This window comes from Leptonotus elevatus, chromosome 13, assembly GCF_054856555.1.
Source record: "Leptonotus elevatus isolate MCC_2025b chromosome 13, RoL_Lele_1.0, whole genome shotgun sequence".
Lineage (NCBI taxonomy): Eukaryota > Metazoa > Chordata > Actinopteri > Syngnathiformes > Syngnathidae > Leptonotus > Leptonotus elevatus.
Window position 1 is genome coordinate 2801225 of NC_141251.1, and position 18410 is coordinate 2819634.

The following is an 18410-nucleotide window of genomic DNA, read 5'->3' on the forward strand; positions in this document are numbered from 1 at the left end:
GGAACTTAAGTGCGATCGGTGTGTCACCGGAATACCGACGTGGATATAAACAGACTTGGCTGCGCGCATACACGCACGCACGCACACACGCACACACAGAACAGGTGTGCGAGAGCTTAACAGCATTCCTGTGGTTGTTTGCATGTAATCCAGAAAGGAAACACCGCCCTGCACATCGCCTCGCTGGCCGGCCAATCGGAAGTCGTCAAAGAGCTGGTCACCAACGCAGCCAGCGTCAACGCACAATCTCAGGTGAGTTGCGCAAGTCGTGGAAGCCAAAGCAGACGGCAACGTGGCTTCCCCTTTTCGCCTGATGATGTTTAAGTCTCGGGAATCACTCGGTCTGGCTCCCTGCCCAGTAGGTTTTCTACCTTGCGCAGAGCCGCCGGCGTCACATTTTAATGCTTGCTCTGTCACGTCAAGGTGAAATCAAGGTCTTCGGATTTTTCTTATTTCTGCCATCGTCAAAGCAGTACAGATGTTCCCTTCAATTTTTGACTCATATTTACACTTATAGTCATATAAGGAATTGAAAAAAATTCATAAAATAACTCACAACCTTCAGCTTGGGAGACTCTACCGCTCTACCACCTGATGCCCCTCCTACTGTTTGCTTATCTTAGAGACCAAAGACATCGTTTTTGGTCTCTTGGAGTTACGAAGATTCCAGCTGACACGAGCGATTTACTCCCAAGCTGAAGGTCACGAGTTTGTTCCTTCACCCTTCAGTGACTTTTATTTATGTTTGTTTTCAATTCTTTATTTTATTCTCGTCTAAGTGTTAATATGACTCTAAAACTGAGTCTGTTTGGCCCCACTCTAAATAAAAGTCAAATTTACTCCTACAGAATTTACTGTGTATGTTATATTTACATAGGTGAGTACAAAAAAAAAAAAACGAGCATTTTAGGACGAGGTTAGGTTGAAGTACAACCGACACATATTTAGCATTCTTAAATTTGCCTAGTCGCCAATTTTGGGCTCTAGCCAAAGCCATGTCAAATAAAACAATATGGCATTGGTGCCATCTTGGGGCCTAGGAACTATTTTGAAGTGAAGTGAGGAATATCATTTAGTCATGCTATAGCCTCTTCACTCATTTGCTCCCAAAAACGTATATATTTTGTATGTGTTTTTTTTTTATGCTAGAGCATACAGAAGGCTTTGATGCGGCTTCTGAACTTCAGAGAACGGGTGAAGCAATGGTAGTTATTACAAAAACGGCCAGCAGGTAGCATCAGAGTATAAGAGATCAACCAGGGCCATTTTGCAACAAAAATAAAAATAATGTTTTAAACAGATTTGTGAATAATGATGAAAGCTATATTCTAATGTTAATTACTACAAAACGGAAACAGATACAAATATACTTTTTTTCCTGATGAAAGAGACTCTAATCTTTCTTTTGGTAGGTTCCATGTTTTATATCAATAGAACACAATATTCTGTGGGCCTCGCTAAACCAGTAAAACAGCCGGGAGCGAAGGAGATTGCTTCAGTGAAAATAGCTGGGAGGGAATGAGTTAGTAGGACAAAAGTGGAAATCTGAATGTTTAACTTCAAATTTGACAACTGTCGTGCGGTTAGTCTAATGCTGGATACACCGACTTTTAACATCTTAATTGTTTTTTTTGTTTTGTTTCTAAATGTGATGTCATGCATGTGTTTTGTTCACGCTGCAGAATGGCTTCACTCCTCTGTACATGGCAGCCCAGGAGAATCACCTGGAGGTGGTCCGCTTCCTTCTGGAGAACAGCGCCAGCCAGAGCATGGCCACTGAGGTACTCAAACTCAAACTTCTCAACCAGTCCACTGACGCAAAAGCCAAAATATGATGAAACCTCATGCAATTATTATTATTATTGTTTACTAGGAGTGTCAAAATTTGTGCATTCATTTTGAGTTAATTTAAAGTTCCTTTAACTCCACTCATCTTTTTTAACACACGATTAATGACCGACCCTTTACTGGGGGAATTCGAGCCGCAACGCAGCAGACACGTCAAAATTTAGCAGTAATAAATTTAATAATAATGTATATATTTCTGGAAACTGGGGTCAAGTTGTATTTTATCATTTTAAAAATGTGCAGAATTTCACAAGTTACTTCATGTTAAAGATTAGATAGAGCTGTCACCAATGTCTTACAAATGCAATTATGCCATCTAGTGGCAGAAAAACGACCTCACCACAAATCAATATCACGCTCGCTTTTTTACAGAACAGTACTTTTTAATTTTAACTCCATTTTATGAATTAATATGAAATTACTGTATCAATGACTAAATGATGCAGCCATATTTCTATTAGTTTAACATATTTTTCCCTAGAAAAAAATATTTTATTGTACATTTAGAACATATAAAATTTGCGACTAATCGTGACTTAACTATTGAAGTCATGCAATTAATTATGATTAAATTTTTCCATTAGCATTGTTAGTAGTTGTAATAGTTTGTTAAAGTAGTGATAAGGACCATGTCACATGTTACTTTTAACATATGCCGTGGCCACTAAAAACTGCACGGCAAGCCACAAATGGCCCCCGGGCCGTAGTTTGAACACCATCCGCTCTCTACTGTACAATTCATGTGAGCTCATCTTCGTCCTTCCGTTTCATCATCACCACCCGTCTCACGTTCTCTTCGTGCGCTCGGCCCAGTTTTATTGATTGCCAGTCGGGCAAAGGTCGAGTGACCTTGAGCGTATCAATGATGAGCTCCGCATCCCCCCGCGCTCCATATGTCGAATGAGCATGGCTGATCCTATTTTCCTTATGTAACATACATTAGCGCCCTACACGGAGTGGCTTAGAAATGCAAAACAATGCAATAACCTCGTCATTTGTTTAACATGTTGTGCGATTTATTATTCATGCAGCTTATAAAATGGCCCGTAAGCAGAACTTATCTACTTATACTCAGGCTACGCGCTCATGGGGGGGACATGTCATTGGAAGTCATACGTAAAGTTAAGTGCTATATTTTATTCATAAGTAGACTCAGTTTGACCAAGGTGAGCAACACGGGACCTGCTTTAGCCCAGCCGAAGTAAAACACTCGCTCACGACGCAAGTGGCAGTCTGCATAAATGTCATTCGAAAATGGATGGATTAATTGTGAAGCTGTTATCAAATAAGAAGTGATGTTAAAATTAAAAAATTAAAAAATCTATTTTACGAAATAATTTTAAAAAAATTATTTGAAGAGTTTTTTTTGTTTTTTGTTTTTGGGGGGGGCAAAAATATTCACTTTTTACTCTAACAGTGATGATTTGAAACTCATGCTGATGTCATTAGCTTCAACTATTTCGGAAAATCTGAAAAATATCATTTGTTTAATCATTTGGAACACTGTGTAAGTTTTCTACAATGATGAATTCGATAAAACACCTTCATACTTTAACAATATGGTGTTATATGCTCTCATTTTTTTTTTAAAGACATACTGGAAACGACTCTTATGTTACGTTGAGCAGCTAGCTGTTAGCAACTAGCGGCTAAGTTTCACGACTGCTTCTGAACAATATTTGTTGACTTTTTTAGTCATATTTTAAACTCTGTTTTGCGAATTAATTGTAAAAAAATTGCATTTGAAGGTTTTTTTTGGGGTGGGGGGGGGCATTCAATTTTTACAGTTGATTTCAAACGTCTGCTGATGTCATTAGCATTAACTATTTAGGAAAGTCAGAAAAATATCATTTGTTTAATTATTTGGAACGTTGTGTATGTTTTCTACAATGATAAATGAGATAAAACACTTTTATACTTCAAGAATGCGGTGCTATATTATTTCTTCTTTTTTTTTTTTTAATACATACCGGAAATGACGCTGAGCAGCTAGCTGTTAGCAGCTGGTCAGTCAGTGGCTAGCTTTCACAACTGCTAATAGCGATTCAGATCCTTTCTAAAAAAAAAAAATATTTGTTGACAGCTGAGGTCATTATTATACATCAGGTTAAAAACATGTGTAACATTTAGCATTAGCATTAGCATTAACTAACAATGTACAGTATATAGGCAACCTTCAATCACTGCTCACACTTAATATTGCGACTGAGCTCTTTGTCTTAAGCGCCGTCTCTTGTTTTTACGCCAGGATGGCTTCACCCCCCTGGCGGTGGCCCTCCAGCAGGGCCACGACCAGGTGGTCTCCTTGCTCCTGGAGAACGACACCAAGGGCAAAGTGCGTCTGCCCGCCCTGCACATCGCCGCCCGCAAGGACGACACCAAGGCCGCCGCCCTGCTCCTCCAGAACGACCACAACGCAGACGTGGAGTCCAAGGTGAGGCAGCCGAGGCTCACTTCCTGTTTTGATTTTTGGATTTCTTGCCACCACTTTTGAGGATCTCCTCCGCTCACTTGACTTGTTCTTCTCCTCACTAACTACACGTTCTCTCCTCTCTTGGCTGACTTTGTAGATGATGAATAGAACAACAGAGGTACTCCTCAACTCTGTGCATTATTTAGTCTCTCCATCTCAGCTCATAAAGTCTGAAAAACAGAACCCTTTCCCAAAAACAGTTCCCGAGTCTTACTGCAGTTTTGAAGCCCCTTTGTCCCCCCCCCCCTTCCCCCTCCCCCCCCCCCCCTTGTTTCCATTTAACACCATCCTCCTCCTCTTCCATGGCTTGACTCATGTAGCAAACAGTCTTGGAAAGAAACGATACGGGATTAATGGCGCATGTTTCGCTGCCTTTCGGCTGGACTGCGGAGTGTCTGAGCTCTCCTTGATTTTAATGGTTTCATGGCGCCTAAAATGGAAGCTTCGGCTGTTATTTTTGGCAAATGATTTGAGTCTGAAAAAAATCCACTTCAATGGCATCATTCTTTGATCCATGAAACCCATTAATATGATAACCAGTATGTTCGAGCATGTCGAGCGGTTATCAGCAGTGGCTTGCCCGTAACCCGCATGGCAACAGATTCTCCGTGATGTTTGTTGATGATAGTTTGCCGGGCTACACTTTTTGATTTTTGGCGCGTGAATGCTGAGAGAAGAGCATTTACACCATATTGCCATTTTGAAATTGCCATGTTCATTTATTTATTTATTTATTTATTTATTTATTTATTTTAGACCAAATTAAGCACTTTTTGCAAATGTGTTCTCTAATTTCGTGTTTCAGGGACATGAATACGACCCCTCAAAACTCACATTACTAGAAAGTGAGAGAGAAAAAAAATGACCCCCTGACACGAGTTGAAATGATTGACACGAAATTTGGTGGACTTGTTGATCATGACAGGATGAACGAAAAAGTCTCAAGGACCCATGCCGGAAAATGTACACTTAAGTCAACCATTTTGGGTTAAAGCAGCCATTTTGGAGCAAATTTCAAGACTCAAACTCCTTTCGAGGGTGTTTTAAATTTTCATGGTGTCAAAGTTCGATGATCATTTCAAGGATTGGCCATGAGAAAGTGAGTGTGAGGGCCCGTCCGTCCATGCTTGTAGCTTTGATTTGTCCAATTATACTTGAGTTTGCTTTTACCCGCTTCGTGCCAATGCTGCCGTTCAAGAGAATGTGCAGCTTGTTCAGGGTAAAGAATCCTCAGCCCGCACACTGATCCGTTCCTAATTATGGGAATCCAACAAAGAGCGCTCGTTCGCACGGGATCTGCCAATTTTTTTTTTTTGACATGCTGTGAATTCATTTGCGTCTTTGCCATTTTCGGCTTTTGGCGACTCTCAGCGTTCACACGCAACAAACCGGTTTTGCATGCTACCAGGCTAGCTTAGTTGCTACGATAACACCGGGGCTTGTTAATGTGGCACACTCTGATGTCTTAAAATGTCAATGTATGCAAAAAATAAGAAAATATTTTTGATGTGGTCTGTATAAATAATAATATTTTTAGATATTTGTATTTGGTTGTGGCGTCGAATATCTGTCAGCAAACACCTCCTTTTTTTCTCCTGGATTATCACTAATGTGGAATGATTACACAGCTTAATGTGGAACTGTCGCGTCGTTTGGACAGCTGTCGCTCACTAAGCCAGGAAATGACTCTTATTCAGGATGTCGTGTTCATTTGCGCGGTCATTTTTTGGCCATCTCTTAAGCAAACAACTGAATTACATGTCGCTATGCTCTTTGTTAGTGTGCAGTTTGCGCTTTCTTTCTTTATTTTTTTATTTTTTTCTTCTTTTTTTTTAATAAAGAGCTCAGTATTGTTCATTCGGAAATGTCATCATCATTGCTCTTTATTTTTATTTTTTATTTATTTATTTATTTTTATTTTTTTTTTTTGTGTGTGTGTGGGTGAGTATGTGTATGTGCAGTTTGCGCTTTCTGTGCTACGTGTCGATTCGGTGCCCCGGTCTTACAGTAGGGACTTAATAGATCTCTTTAATACCACGCTTATCATATTGCGTCATCTGAAGCGCTTCTAAAAAATGAATGTTTATCTAATGACATGACAAAAATAAATAAATAATTATAATTAAATTGCATCATGCTCACCAGAGATGCTGTTTTATATCATGTATTCACGTGTGCAGGCTGTAAACAAGTTTTGCTCAAACCATTTATAACCAGATGGTAATAAAAACAGTGCGGTGGGGAATAAAAAAAAAAAAAAGAAGTATTTATGTCCTTGTCTGAGTAGACTTGCTGTTGTTGTGTGTTTGTATTCTTTGTAATACAATATTTTTTCGCCTGTGTGTGTGTGTGTGTCCCAAACAGAGTGGCTTCACCCCACTTCACATCGCAGCCCACTACGGCAACATTAACGTGGCCACGCTGCTTCTGAACCGAGGGGCCGCTGTGGACTTCATGGCCAGGGTGAGTCTAGCGCGACCGAGGCCGTCCGGGAGGTGAACTGCGCGACGCATTTTATGTGAACCAATCGGGATGCCGTGCCGCGTCACATGATCGCACCTGAACGCAATTGTCCGAACTCCTACGATAAACGCTGTCAACAAGATGGCTGAATCAGGAGTTCATTGCGGTTGCGGTCGAGTGAAATGAACAAAATAAAAAGTTTAACCGAGTTAAATTGAAGCTCCAAAATATACAAATACATTTGGTTTGGTTGTAAATAAAGCAAAAATTATTTGTTTTGGTTGTAAGTAAAGCTTGGTAGAACATTAGCTTGGTAGGTAGTTAGCTAGCTAGGCTAGGTAGGAAAGCAAGGGTCTTCCCTTCCTTAATGTCCTACAAAGCTTTACGTACAACCAAATTATTTTCTATATTTTGGAACTTCAATTTAACTCAGTTATACTTTTGTATTTGTATTTAACTAGCTAGCTATATATTTTTATTTATTTATTTTTTATTGTAGTTATCTAGCTAGCATGCTAGGTAAGTACTTAGCTAGCTAACTGGCTCGATATTTGTTCAGTAGGTGCAACGTGGTAAGTACAATGTCACTGTCAACATATGATGATCTAATGATGAATTTAAATACACACAATTTGTACTGTGTATGCAATACAGGTGTGTCTAAATAAATTGGAATATCGTGGGAAACGTAGTTTGTTTCAACAGTTCCATTTAAAAAGTAAATCTTACATGATTCACAATACGCATAGTGAAATGTTTCCTGATTTAAAACATAATTGTAAAACCCCGGACATTCTCAGCACATTAGAATATTATATACAAAACTATCGAATTTATTTTAATATAAAAAAAAAATGATGATTTGGCCTTGTGAAAACCGTTTTTCCATGTCCATGTGTGAACTGCTAAAATAGATGAACCTTCCTATGATGTTTATTGAGATGCACCCTATACACAAACAAAAGCCAGGATAACATTTTATTGACATTTGCTTCCGCATTTGACATAAGCGAACCAAAGCCAGCAAAGGTCCATAATGACCATCAGCTCATGTCTGGAGAAGTGTTTGTGCTGCTTTCTGGCATTAATCACATGTTGGCCGTGATTAAGGAAGCCTGCAGATGGGAATAGACACACACGCGGCCTTATCATAGTAATTAAGCGCCACGCATTGTTTGTTTTTGTGACTTGCTAATGAAGAACCATCGCTTGTAGTCATTGGCCATTGTGTCTTTCCCTCTCTTCAGAATGACATTACGCCGCTCCACGTGGCCTCCAAACGGGGCAACAGCAACATGGTCAAGCTGCTACTGGACCGCGGCTCCAAAATAGACGCCAAGACCAAGGTGACAACCGCCATTCTTTTTTTCATAACGGGTGGCCCGTGATGTTTAATTAAGTCTCCCTGCGGGGGTTTTAATGCACAATAAAAGTGCAGCAGACCCGGGGAGGCATTTCGAGAACGCCAACCATTATCTTTAATAACCTTTGGTGGGGGCACTCGTACCGTGAAAATCACCTTTTTAAAGCAAGTGAATGATTGTAGTTCATTACTATACTTAACATTAGCATTACATTGTCAGTAAGAGGATATCAGTATAATATACAGTACTTTCATTGCACTTAATTAAAGTGGTGCCTTGAGATTAGGGGCGGAGCTTGCAGGGTGGCCAATGGTGGCTGTGACCACCAAGAAGCTTCAAGATTTTTAATGCCACTTGCAATTTGAGGTTTACTGTCAAACTAAACTTTAAAATAAAGACGATTACATGTTTATTTAGAACAACCGCATAACTTTGTCTTGTAGTCCGGTAGCTTAATGCTAACACGCCATAGATGGGCTAACGCATGTCATAACACTATATAAAAACATATTTGAACATAAACGGTGCAACAAAACATGTCGAAAGACAATATAACAGTTCTGACAGGAATATTTTCTTTATCCTACTCGAAAAAATGGCTAATAATACTGATTACTGAGTCACTTACATTTGTTGAGTGGCACTCTTGTTTGCCACATGAATGAATTGGATTGCCACCTGGTGGCCAACTCATGCACACCAGAAGGAGGAGCAATGAATTTATACATTCTATTTAATTATGTTACTACTTAGAAACGCACTGCTATGATTAATTTGGTGCTTTTCAAAATGATCTTGAATTTCGTTTTAATTGTAATTGTTTACTTCATTTGAAAAGGTTTCTGGTAGAATGACTGAAAACTAGAGCCCAACCAATGAATCGGCCAACATTAGCTCTTTTTATAATTAGCTTGTTTTTTTTCCCCCTCACATCAAAACATTACAACATAAGGCAAAGGTTCAGTCAACACCCCACCCCTGATTTTTGTCACTTTTTCTCTCTGTTGTCCACTAAAATACTACAAGACAAAGCCTGTAATTCATATTTTATACATACATATATTTTTTGATAAATCAGTTGATTAATCGTTTTTTGTTTTTAGAATTTTATTCTGCCAAATATATTTGAATCGGCATAATTGCCCAAAAAAAAAAAAAAAATCCTTTCTGTTGGTTTTTCTAAAAAAAAAAACATTGTTCTTTCTGCAGGATGGTCTGACTCCCCTTCACTGCGGGGCGAGGAGCGGGCATGCACAGGTGGTAGAAATCCTGCTGGACAGAGGCGCTCCCATCCTCTCGAAGACCAAGGTAGCTACCGTGGGAATGTTGCTTCAGGAAACTCTTTCTTAAGAGTGGTAGAGTTTTGTTTTTGCAGCTCATGCATGGTCAGCGACATAGCATAGAATACAGCGGTGCCTTGACTTGTGAGTTTTTCGAGTAGCAAACAAAAATTTGACTGATGAGCTTCAGAAAATTCTGCTGCTCGATGACGGCAGTGAACTTCACAACATTTGGCCACCGTCAGTTAGTTACATCGGTGAAGTACGAGTGTCTGATTTATTTTGTGCTCGAAATAAGCGATGGTTTTGCTCAATGTCTTTTTCTAACCCTCTGTGCTAAGAAGGTGAGTTCTGAGGAGAAGCGGATTATGTCATTTGGATTAAAGCATGACATCAAAGACAAATATGAGCCAGCGTCCAGTCGAAAAAGAAAAAAAAAAAAAGATGAAATTCAGTGAAAGTGAAGTGATCTTTTTTTTTAACTGTCATAACAATCACTGTCACTTTCTGTAGGCATAAAAAGTAGGATTACTACGACGGCGTATTAGGGCCACGTATAAATATATTTTAGAGGATGGGGGCAATATTCCGAGGAAAAAACTTGCAAATTGGCGTGGCAAATTTGTGAGTTTATAAAGTGGCAGATTTGCTAGAAAAAAAAATGACGAGAAATACACGTAGCGTAGCTATAGTCTAATGTGAGGATTCGTTGGTGGTTAATGGGACACTGTTTATAAAATGAAAAGGCAGGATGGAGACGGATTCACTCGTCATACATGACAGCTCGAGCGAAAACACTTCCTGATCCTCTATCAGCTGACTAAACACTAACCAATCAGAAGCTAGCATACTTTAGGTAAATGCAAGTAAATGACGCAGAGCAGCAGATTCGACATATCAACTTAGCTACTTGTACAAAAAAAATACCTAAATGTGTAAATAATCATTCTGGAAACATAAATGTACAAGTAAATATTTATATGAACAAATAAGCTTAAATGCTTAATCCTCAGTACCCAACGCTTCACAGTTCAAATGCTTAACATATTTGAAAACGCGTCTGAAAAGTATTGGCACAAACATCCGAGTTGTACCTTACGTGAAGTTTTTTTCTTGCAAATATGCCACTTCATAAACTTGCAAATTTACGAGTTTTTTCTTTATAAGACTTAAGAAAGTGGCACATTTGTGAGTTATTTTTCTCTGAATAATATAATATGTCTAAAAAATATATATATTTATATGTGGCCCAAGAACGCCGTCGTAGAATTTTCAACAAAAACTAGGCTCTGCTTAAATACTTCCGTTTTTGTTGTTCTTTCAAATGTTACCTTAAACCAAATAGTTGGGCGCCATCAAGGGGTCCACAGTGGAATTACACCCAATATAAACGACAGACCACAATAGATTTAGTAACTGTAGGGGAAAAAAAATCTACAAAATAGCACAATCATGAGTTTCCAGTCACATAGTTTTGTTGTTGCCGTGGTGACGTGGCGTGGCGTGGCGTGGCGTGGCACTGTCCCCGCAACATCCGTGAACAGAACGCGTCCGCTTTGACCTTGGCGGGACCACCCGCGTAACCACGTGGACATTGTTGTAATGCCCTCGTTATAACAATGCTCCCGCAGTCTTCCAATAAACTTCCTTCACAGTCTTTCTCCGACGTCCACCTGACTGACTGCTTACCCGTCTGTCTGTCCATCTGTCTATGTGTCCGTCTGCGTGTTTCTCTCTCTTTCTCGTCCCCCCTCTTTCTTCCTCTCCATCCCTTCTCTCCCCACCCCCGCCGCCACCGCAGAACGGCCTGTCGCCGCTCCACATGGCCACTCAGGGGGACCACCTGAACTGCGTGCAGCTGTTGCTGCAGCACGACGTGCCGGTGGACGACGTCACCAACGACTACCTGACGGCGCTGCACGTGGCGGCCCACTGCGGACACTACAAGGTGGCCAAACTCATCGTGGACAAGAAGGCCAACCCTAACGCCAAGGCGCTGGTAGGCGGGAACTTTCAGACTGAATTCTCACGTTGAATTTTATATCGGTAAAAGACAGAAAACATTTCGTCTGTACATATTTATCAAAGGAATACGGAAGCGTATTGCATTCACTTGGGGAAAAAAACTTCCTGTTTTTCTGACTAATTTTTGGGGGGAGCTTTGTTTTATTGAATATTTTTTTAATTGTCTTTTTTTCTGAATATTTTTTTCTATTTTACTGAAATTTTTGTGTGTAATTTTTTTGTTTTGTTTTCTGTTTTACTGCATATTTTTTTCAAGTATTTAAAGTATTTTCCATAGTATATAAAGTATAATCCAAAGTATTTTTATTTTTTTTTACCTCTTAACTCAAAGTGACTTGTTGCTAACTACCACTTTCAGAGGTATAAATAAATAAATTACTCTGAAAAACAGAAGCTGGTCTTCTGTTTTTAAGAAAAAAATCTGTTTCTTTTCATATTTTTTTCCTCCTGTTTTTCTGAATAATTTTTATGACAGAAAAAGAAATCTGTAAAAAAAAGTTTTTTTTTACAAAAACACTAAAAATACACACAAAAAACAAAGGTCCCCCCCCAAAAATATATATATTTTTAAGTGAATGCAATACGCTTCTGTAAAAATTACTATAAAATATTTTTAAAAAACAGGAGAATAAATTATTCAAAAGAACTGATTTTTTTTTTTTAATTAAAATTAAAAAGTATTTTTGTATTATTATTTTTTTTACCTCTCAACTCCAAGTGACTTGTTGCAGACTCGAATGGCGGACGCTTTCCCGCATGCAATACGCTTCCGTAGAAACTCAACTGTTAGCTTACCAAAATCATGCCGATCGATTGACATGTTCGTACAATGAGCCAGTAAGTGATATAGTTAGGTACATTGCAGGTACGCGGGAAAGTGTCAGCCATTAGCGAGTCTGCAACAAGTCACTTGGAGTTCAGAGGTAAAAAAAAAAAAAATAATAATAATAATATTCTGAAAAACAGAACACCAGTTTCTGCTTTTTTTTTAAAATATTTTTTCCTGTTTTTCTGAGTACTTTTTCCTCCCGTTTTTCTGAATTCTGTCCACCCCCTTGAACTTTGCAAAGGCACAATTCTTGATAGAGCTTGTTGTACTCGATCTCTTTAGCAGGTCTACCTAATGTTACGGCCCAACGAGGGAAGCAAATGAGCCGGCACATGCCATAAAGGGAATAATAAAACAAATTGAAACGTGAATCAGAAAGGGTGCAGCCGATGGGGAAATTCCTCATCGCCGCTCTCCGTTCCCGGCAGCTCGTTTGCTTCCACTCTGGTCGGCAGTCACAGATATTTTTCCCGCTGTGGAAAATTCCCCCCGGTTGCACACTTTTTATTTCTCTCCGCAGAACGGTTTCACCCCGCTTCACATCGCCTGCAAGAAGAACAGAGTGAAAGTGATGGAGCTGCTGCTGAAGCACGGAGCCTCCATCCAGGCTGTCACGGAGGTGCGACTCACACGTCGTTATTCGCTTGGAACAGACGCCATACGTTGCAGTGGTTCGATGCCAAAAGTGGGGGTGGGGGGGGTTTGCTTCGAGCTCTTCAGATGTTACTCCCAGTTGAAGTTTATTGTAAAACCGACGCATATGAACGAAATAGGATTAAAATACGAAAAACTTCAATGTTCAATCTTATTCAAATACAAATTAATCAGTTCCTTATAAATTGGTTGGATGTCATGTAGTTGCATTTATCACTAATCGAAGTGCCTGTAATTTGATCCTCCTTTTTTTCCCCTTGATTGTTTGCTTAACTCTACGCTCTAAAAACAGCTGGGTCAAAAGTTCTGGAGGACCAAACCTGCCAAAATTAAAAATAAATAAATGACTAAATAAATGAATAAATGACTAAAAGTGACAACTTTTTACTACATTCCACAACACGCTTAGGATCGCCCCCTCATTTGAATCACATTACGACTTGACAAGAGCGTCTGCAGCATGAAATAAATACATGTGAGAGCAGAGCATTTTTATTTATTGATTGCTATTTAATACTATTTATACATTTATTTTTGTTTTTATTTTGACTTTTATTTGTATTTTTTTAATCTCGTTTTTTCTTTTCTTTTTTCTTTTATATATTTATATACCCAGTATTTATTTATTTATTTATACAGTATATGTATATTTATTTATTTTTTCATTTAGATGTATTTTTTGTATTTAATTTTAGAATTATGTTTTTTATATCCATTTTTATTTTCACTTTTAGTCATTTATTTATTTAGTCATTTTATTTATTTTTAATTTTGTCAGTTTTGGTCCTCCATAAAAAGTAACCCAATTATGGATCAAAAATGGACCGATCAACTTTATGGGTGAATTTGACCCAACTTTCTGGGTTCTTTTATACAAAAATGACCCCATTTTTGTCTCAAAGTGATCCAAGTAGAGGATCGGTCCATTTGTGACCCATAATTGAGTTATTTTTGACCCAACAGTTTTTAGAGTGTACTTAAAGTACCTGTTGATTATCGTTTGTTTTGTTCAGTTTTTTTTATATTTTACTATATAAAGTCATTTTAACCTTTGTATGTTTTTAGTGTATTAACATTGAGGAGCAACTACAACTAAACAATTGAATTCATCTAAACAAAGTGTGCTCGCTTTATTCCAACATGGTCCGTTATACACCGAAGGTGCACAAGTGTAAAGATTGCTTGAATTCCACAATCCATTATATACTTAGCTGCATATTTAGTTTCAGCATCTAAAGCAAGTTTTTCCTCCGCAGTCTGGCCTGACGCCAATCCACGTGGCAGCCTTCATGGGCCACGAGAACATCGTGCACGCGCTCACGCACCACGGCGCTTCACCCAACACCACAAATGTGGTGAGAGAAAACCGCGACTGCATTGTTACGTGTTGGAAATGTGCGACTTTCTTCAGCGAAGTCTCACTGCGGCCCCCGGCGTCACTTTGTGTTTTCTTCCAGAGAGGCGAGACGGCCCTCCACATGGCGGCCAGGGCGGGCCAGGCCGACGTGGTTCGATACCTGCTCAAGAACGGAGCCAAAGTGGAGACCAAGTCCAAGGTGGGTCCAAGTCCACATACCCCTTTGAGGAGTTTGGGATATAAGTAATAGGGCTGGGTTTAAAAAATTATAATAATCGATTTTCCTTTTTTGAGCCTGATATTGATTCATAAAACCATGAATCGATTTGAATATCTCTTTTTCTCAAAAATTCTAAAGGAAATGGAATTTTAAAGGCCATTTTTTTGTTATTTAACCAGTTACTGCCTCCGCAAAATTTTATTTGGAATTTTGTGTTTGTGTAGTTTTTATCATGTCCTTTATATTTAACTCATTCACTCCCAGCCATTTTCACTGAAGCAACCCCCTTTGCTCCCGGCTGTTTTACTGGATTTGACTGATTTTGCAAGTCCCACGGAATATTGTGTTCTAGTGCTATAAAAACATGGAACCTACCAAAAGAAAGATGAGTCTCTTCTCTCATGAGGAAAAAAAAAGTATATTTCTATCTGTTTCTGTTTTGCAGCAATTAGCATTAGAATATAGCTAAGTTTCATCATTATTCAAAAATCTGTTAAGAACAGTGGGTGAATGAGCTTTTTTTCAACATGGCCCTAGTTGATCTCTTTTGCTCTGCTGTCACCTGCTGGCCGTTTTTGTAATAACTACCATTTCTCCAAACGTTCTCTGCAGTTCTGAGGCTGCGTCAAAGCCTTCTGTATGCTCTAGCATTTAAAAAAAAAACGTATAAATACGTCTTTGTGACACTTAAAACCTTTCAAATAGAACGTATTATACTGTTTTGGGAGCGAATGAGTTAAGAAGGGTTGATGTTCTATAAGCAATCAATATCGGATTGAATTGAAGTGAATCGAATCGAATCAGAAAAAAATCTAAATCGAATCAAACGATCGATGCCCAGCCCAAATAAATCAACGAGGCCAATAGAAATCATTTGAAAACTTTTTTCCGCTCGTAATGTGAAGGTTTTGCGATGATTCATCTTGGCCTCATTATTTTCATATCACAAAAGCTGCCATTGTGTGTCGACTTGCCGTCAAATGCAACATTGAACTCACATTGCCGCTACTTTCCAGGATGACCAGACGGCGCTGCACATCTCCAGTCGGCTCGGGAAGGTGGACATCGTGCAGCAGCTGCTCCAGTGCGGCGCCTCGGCCAACGCGGCCACCACCTCAGGCTACACGCCTTTGCACCTGGCGGCCCGCGAAGGTCACCAGGATGTCGCCACCATGCTCCTGGAGAACGGCGCCTCGCTCGCCTCCTCCACTAAGGTAGCGGAAACAAAACCCCGCAAAGGTTAAAAGGTCAACTTCAAGTTAAAAGTTAAAAGGACGTTTTTACTCTTTTGCGCGGTCTTTCTGTCGACACAGTTGATGATGGGTATGTGGGTCACATGGTTTCCCAAATGACTAATCACATTGCGGGAGGTCGTAAAGGAAGGCCGTGAAGGGCATTTGATAATGGAAGTGGTTTAAGCATGTGTGCGGCATGTTGCTTAGGGGGGGGTCGCTTTTCGTGAAGGTGACCTCTGTCAGTGGAACAGCTTAATGGAGGGTAAACCCCTTGGTGTGCGTACACTCAATTACGCGCACGCACACACACACACACACAGCATCTTTTGGGACAGCGCCCAAGTCAGCTGTTCCAAGGAAATGACCCCCCCCATCAAACTGCCCCATTTGTGTTATTTATGGAGAAATTGACTGGCGCTTTACAAAGCTTGATACAGTGTTAATTATCCAGACGATTATAATGTAAAAGTCGTCCTGATAGCGCGAGTAGAAACTTCCCATAAATGAGGTCATGTGCTTCAGAACATGCATGTGACCTCATATCTTCCAGTTGCACATAAGTTGAAATCAAGCATATATTTGCTTAGCTTAAGTACAGTACTGGTAGCTTTTCTGAATAATCCAACACATTTTTGTTGCAGTGCTCATTCGTGCCTCCGATTCATTGTTATTTAAAAAAAAAAAAAAAAAATTAAAAATCACTTTCCATTTCTTAAAGCTAAAGTTGAATTTTCCCCGGTTTTACATTCTAACAGAAAGGCTTCAGTCCGCTCCACGTGGCTGCAAAATACGGCAAGATGGAGGTTGCCAGTCTGCTCCTGCAGAAGAGGGCTGCGCCTGACGCTGCTGGCAAGGTGAGGAGTCTATTTAAAAAAAGAAAAAAAAGACCAGTTAGAGGCCATGACGGGTCTCTTCAGGGAGTCGACTTCATTCCTGATATGTTGCCATGGGAACACCTTGAATCCATTAGAAATGGAAAGTTTTTGTAATAGTATCATTAAATGTTAATATAACAATGCTGTATATCACTTTTTATTATTATTAATTAATCAATTTCTATTTTACTTTATTTTTAAAAAACACAAAAAAATTAATACAAAATAAGTATATAAAAAAATAAAAATATATATTTTTTTATTTTTATTAAAAAAGAAACGAAAACTAAATAGCAACAATGCCTCCTTCACTTCCTAATTTGGACCAGACTCATTTGCAAGCTCAATTTGTAATGCTCATTTTTGCATAATTGTGCAAACAAAGCAACAAAAAAACAAGACAATACTACTTGCCTTTGCGCTTTTGCTTGGCGGAGGTAATACATGTATTTAACCCTCCTGTTATGGTTGTGCAAGGGACAATGAGATGTGCTGCATGTTAATTATTATTTAAAAAAATATATTGTTAACTTAATAGCATAATTAGTACCTAAGCTATTTTTTTTTTTGTTACTTTTACCAAATTGATGGTTTTTTTCTTGCTTTTCAAAAGTATGATTCAGGCAAGTATGCTAACAGGCTAACAATATACAGCATCTTCGGAAAAAAACGGGAGGAATCTGACATGGCTGCGGATGATGCACCCACGCAAAGATATGCACAAACGCCTTTTTTCCATATTTAACCCTCCCTCCAGTGAACTCTGGGACACAAACAATGCTGCTCATTCATCATGTCAACGCGATGTCTGTCTTTATGCTGCCAAGCTGACGACGACAGTGCTAGTGTTGCGCCATACCATCTGCTTGCGTTTGGCGACGCAAGTACGATAACGATGTTTCTATCGGACCCTTTTCATAGCTCAGCAACTTTTTAGGTTGGCCAGATCTTAACTCCCACATTGAACTCTAGTAGAAAATACCACAGATTTTTTTTTTTCCTTGAAGTGTTTAATAGATTACAGTCTGGTGCAATATGCACATATGGTGACTCAGTCGTGCTCGCTGTTGACTGTGTGGAATGTTGAGTGGGAAGTTGTCCAAAAATGCATCATTGATGTGCGAATATGATAAGTGACCCATTTATACACTTTTAAGACCTCATTTGAATTGATGAAATATAAGAGAAAAAAAATCGGATTCTTTGAAAATAGAGTATTTATTGGTCCTTTTGAACAAACAAACATTTTTGTTGTTGTTGTTGTGAAAATCAATACGGTCACGATGCTTTAAATTCGTACATTTATAACTGTCAAAAATCAGAAGGAATATTTCCCACTATTAAAAAGTATAGGTGTCTCTCTTATGTCAATTCTTCACCTTGCAAGGTCGCTGGGAAAGCCGTCAGCTGGGTGATACTGCCCTCTAATGGATTATCCGTGCAACGCGTGTGTCAGATCGTATACGTCAGGGTTTTAATGGGAAATAAAATATTATATTCATGTAATAGGTTGGCTCACAATGTCTTGTATTTAACTCATTCACTCCCTCCCAGCCATTTTCACTGAAGCAACCTCTTCGAACCAACCCCAAAAAAAGATTAGAGTCTCTTTTTCATTTGTATCTGTTTCCATTTTGTAGCAATTAGCATTAGAATATAGCTCATTTTCATCATTATTCACAAATTTGTTGAGCTTGTTTGCAACATGGCCCTGGTTGATCTCTTATACTCTGCTGCCACCTGCTGGCCGTTTTTGTAATAACTACCATTGCTGTATCAAAGCCTTC

General features: G+C 39.1%; 1 protein-coding gene across 2 annotated transcripts in view; it reads left to right on the plus strand.

The window, feature by feature from the left end:
- Positions 1 to 18410, plus strand: part of LOC147163474 (ankyrin-3-like) — an 89774-nt gene that overhangs the window by 29120 nt on the left and 42244 nt on the right. For both annotated transcript variants that reach the window (XM_086092920.1, XM_086092918.1), the window contains exons 4-16: positions 154 to 252; positions 1683 to 1781; positions 4097 to 4282; positions 4419 to 4439; positions 6686 to 6784; positions 8032 to 8130; positions 9358 to 9456; positions 11230 to 11427; positions 12803 to 12901; positions 14193 to 14291; positions 14394 to 14492; positions 15530 to 15727; positions 16504 to 16602. In XM_086092920.1, coding sequence (XP_085949046.1) covers positions 154 to 252; positions 1683 to 1781; positions 4097 to 4282; positions 4419 to 4439; positions 6686 to 6784; positions 8032 to 8130; positions 9358 to 9456; positions 11230 to 11427; positions 12803 to 12901; positions 14193 to 14291; positions 14394 to 14492; positions 15530 to 15727; positions 16504 to 16602 — 1494 coding nt within the window. The remainder of the gene's footprint in view (positions 1 to 153; positions 253 to 1682; positions 1782 to 4096; positions 4283 to 4418; positions 4440 to 6685; positions 6785 to 8031; positions 8131 to 9357; positions 9457 to 11229; positions 11428 to 12802; positions 12902 to 14192; positions 14292 to 14393; positions 14493 to 15529; positions 15728 to 16503; positions 16603 to 18410) is intronic.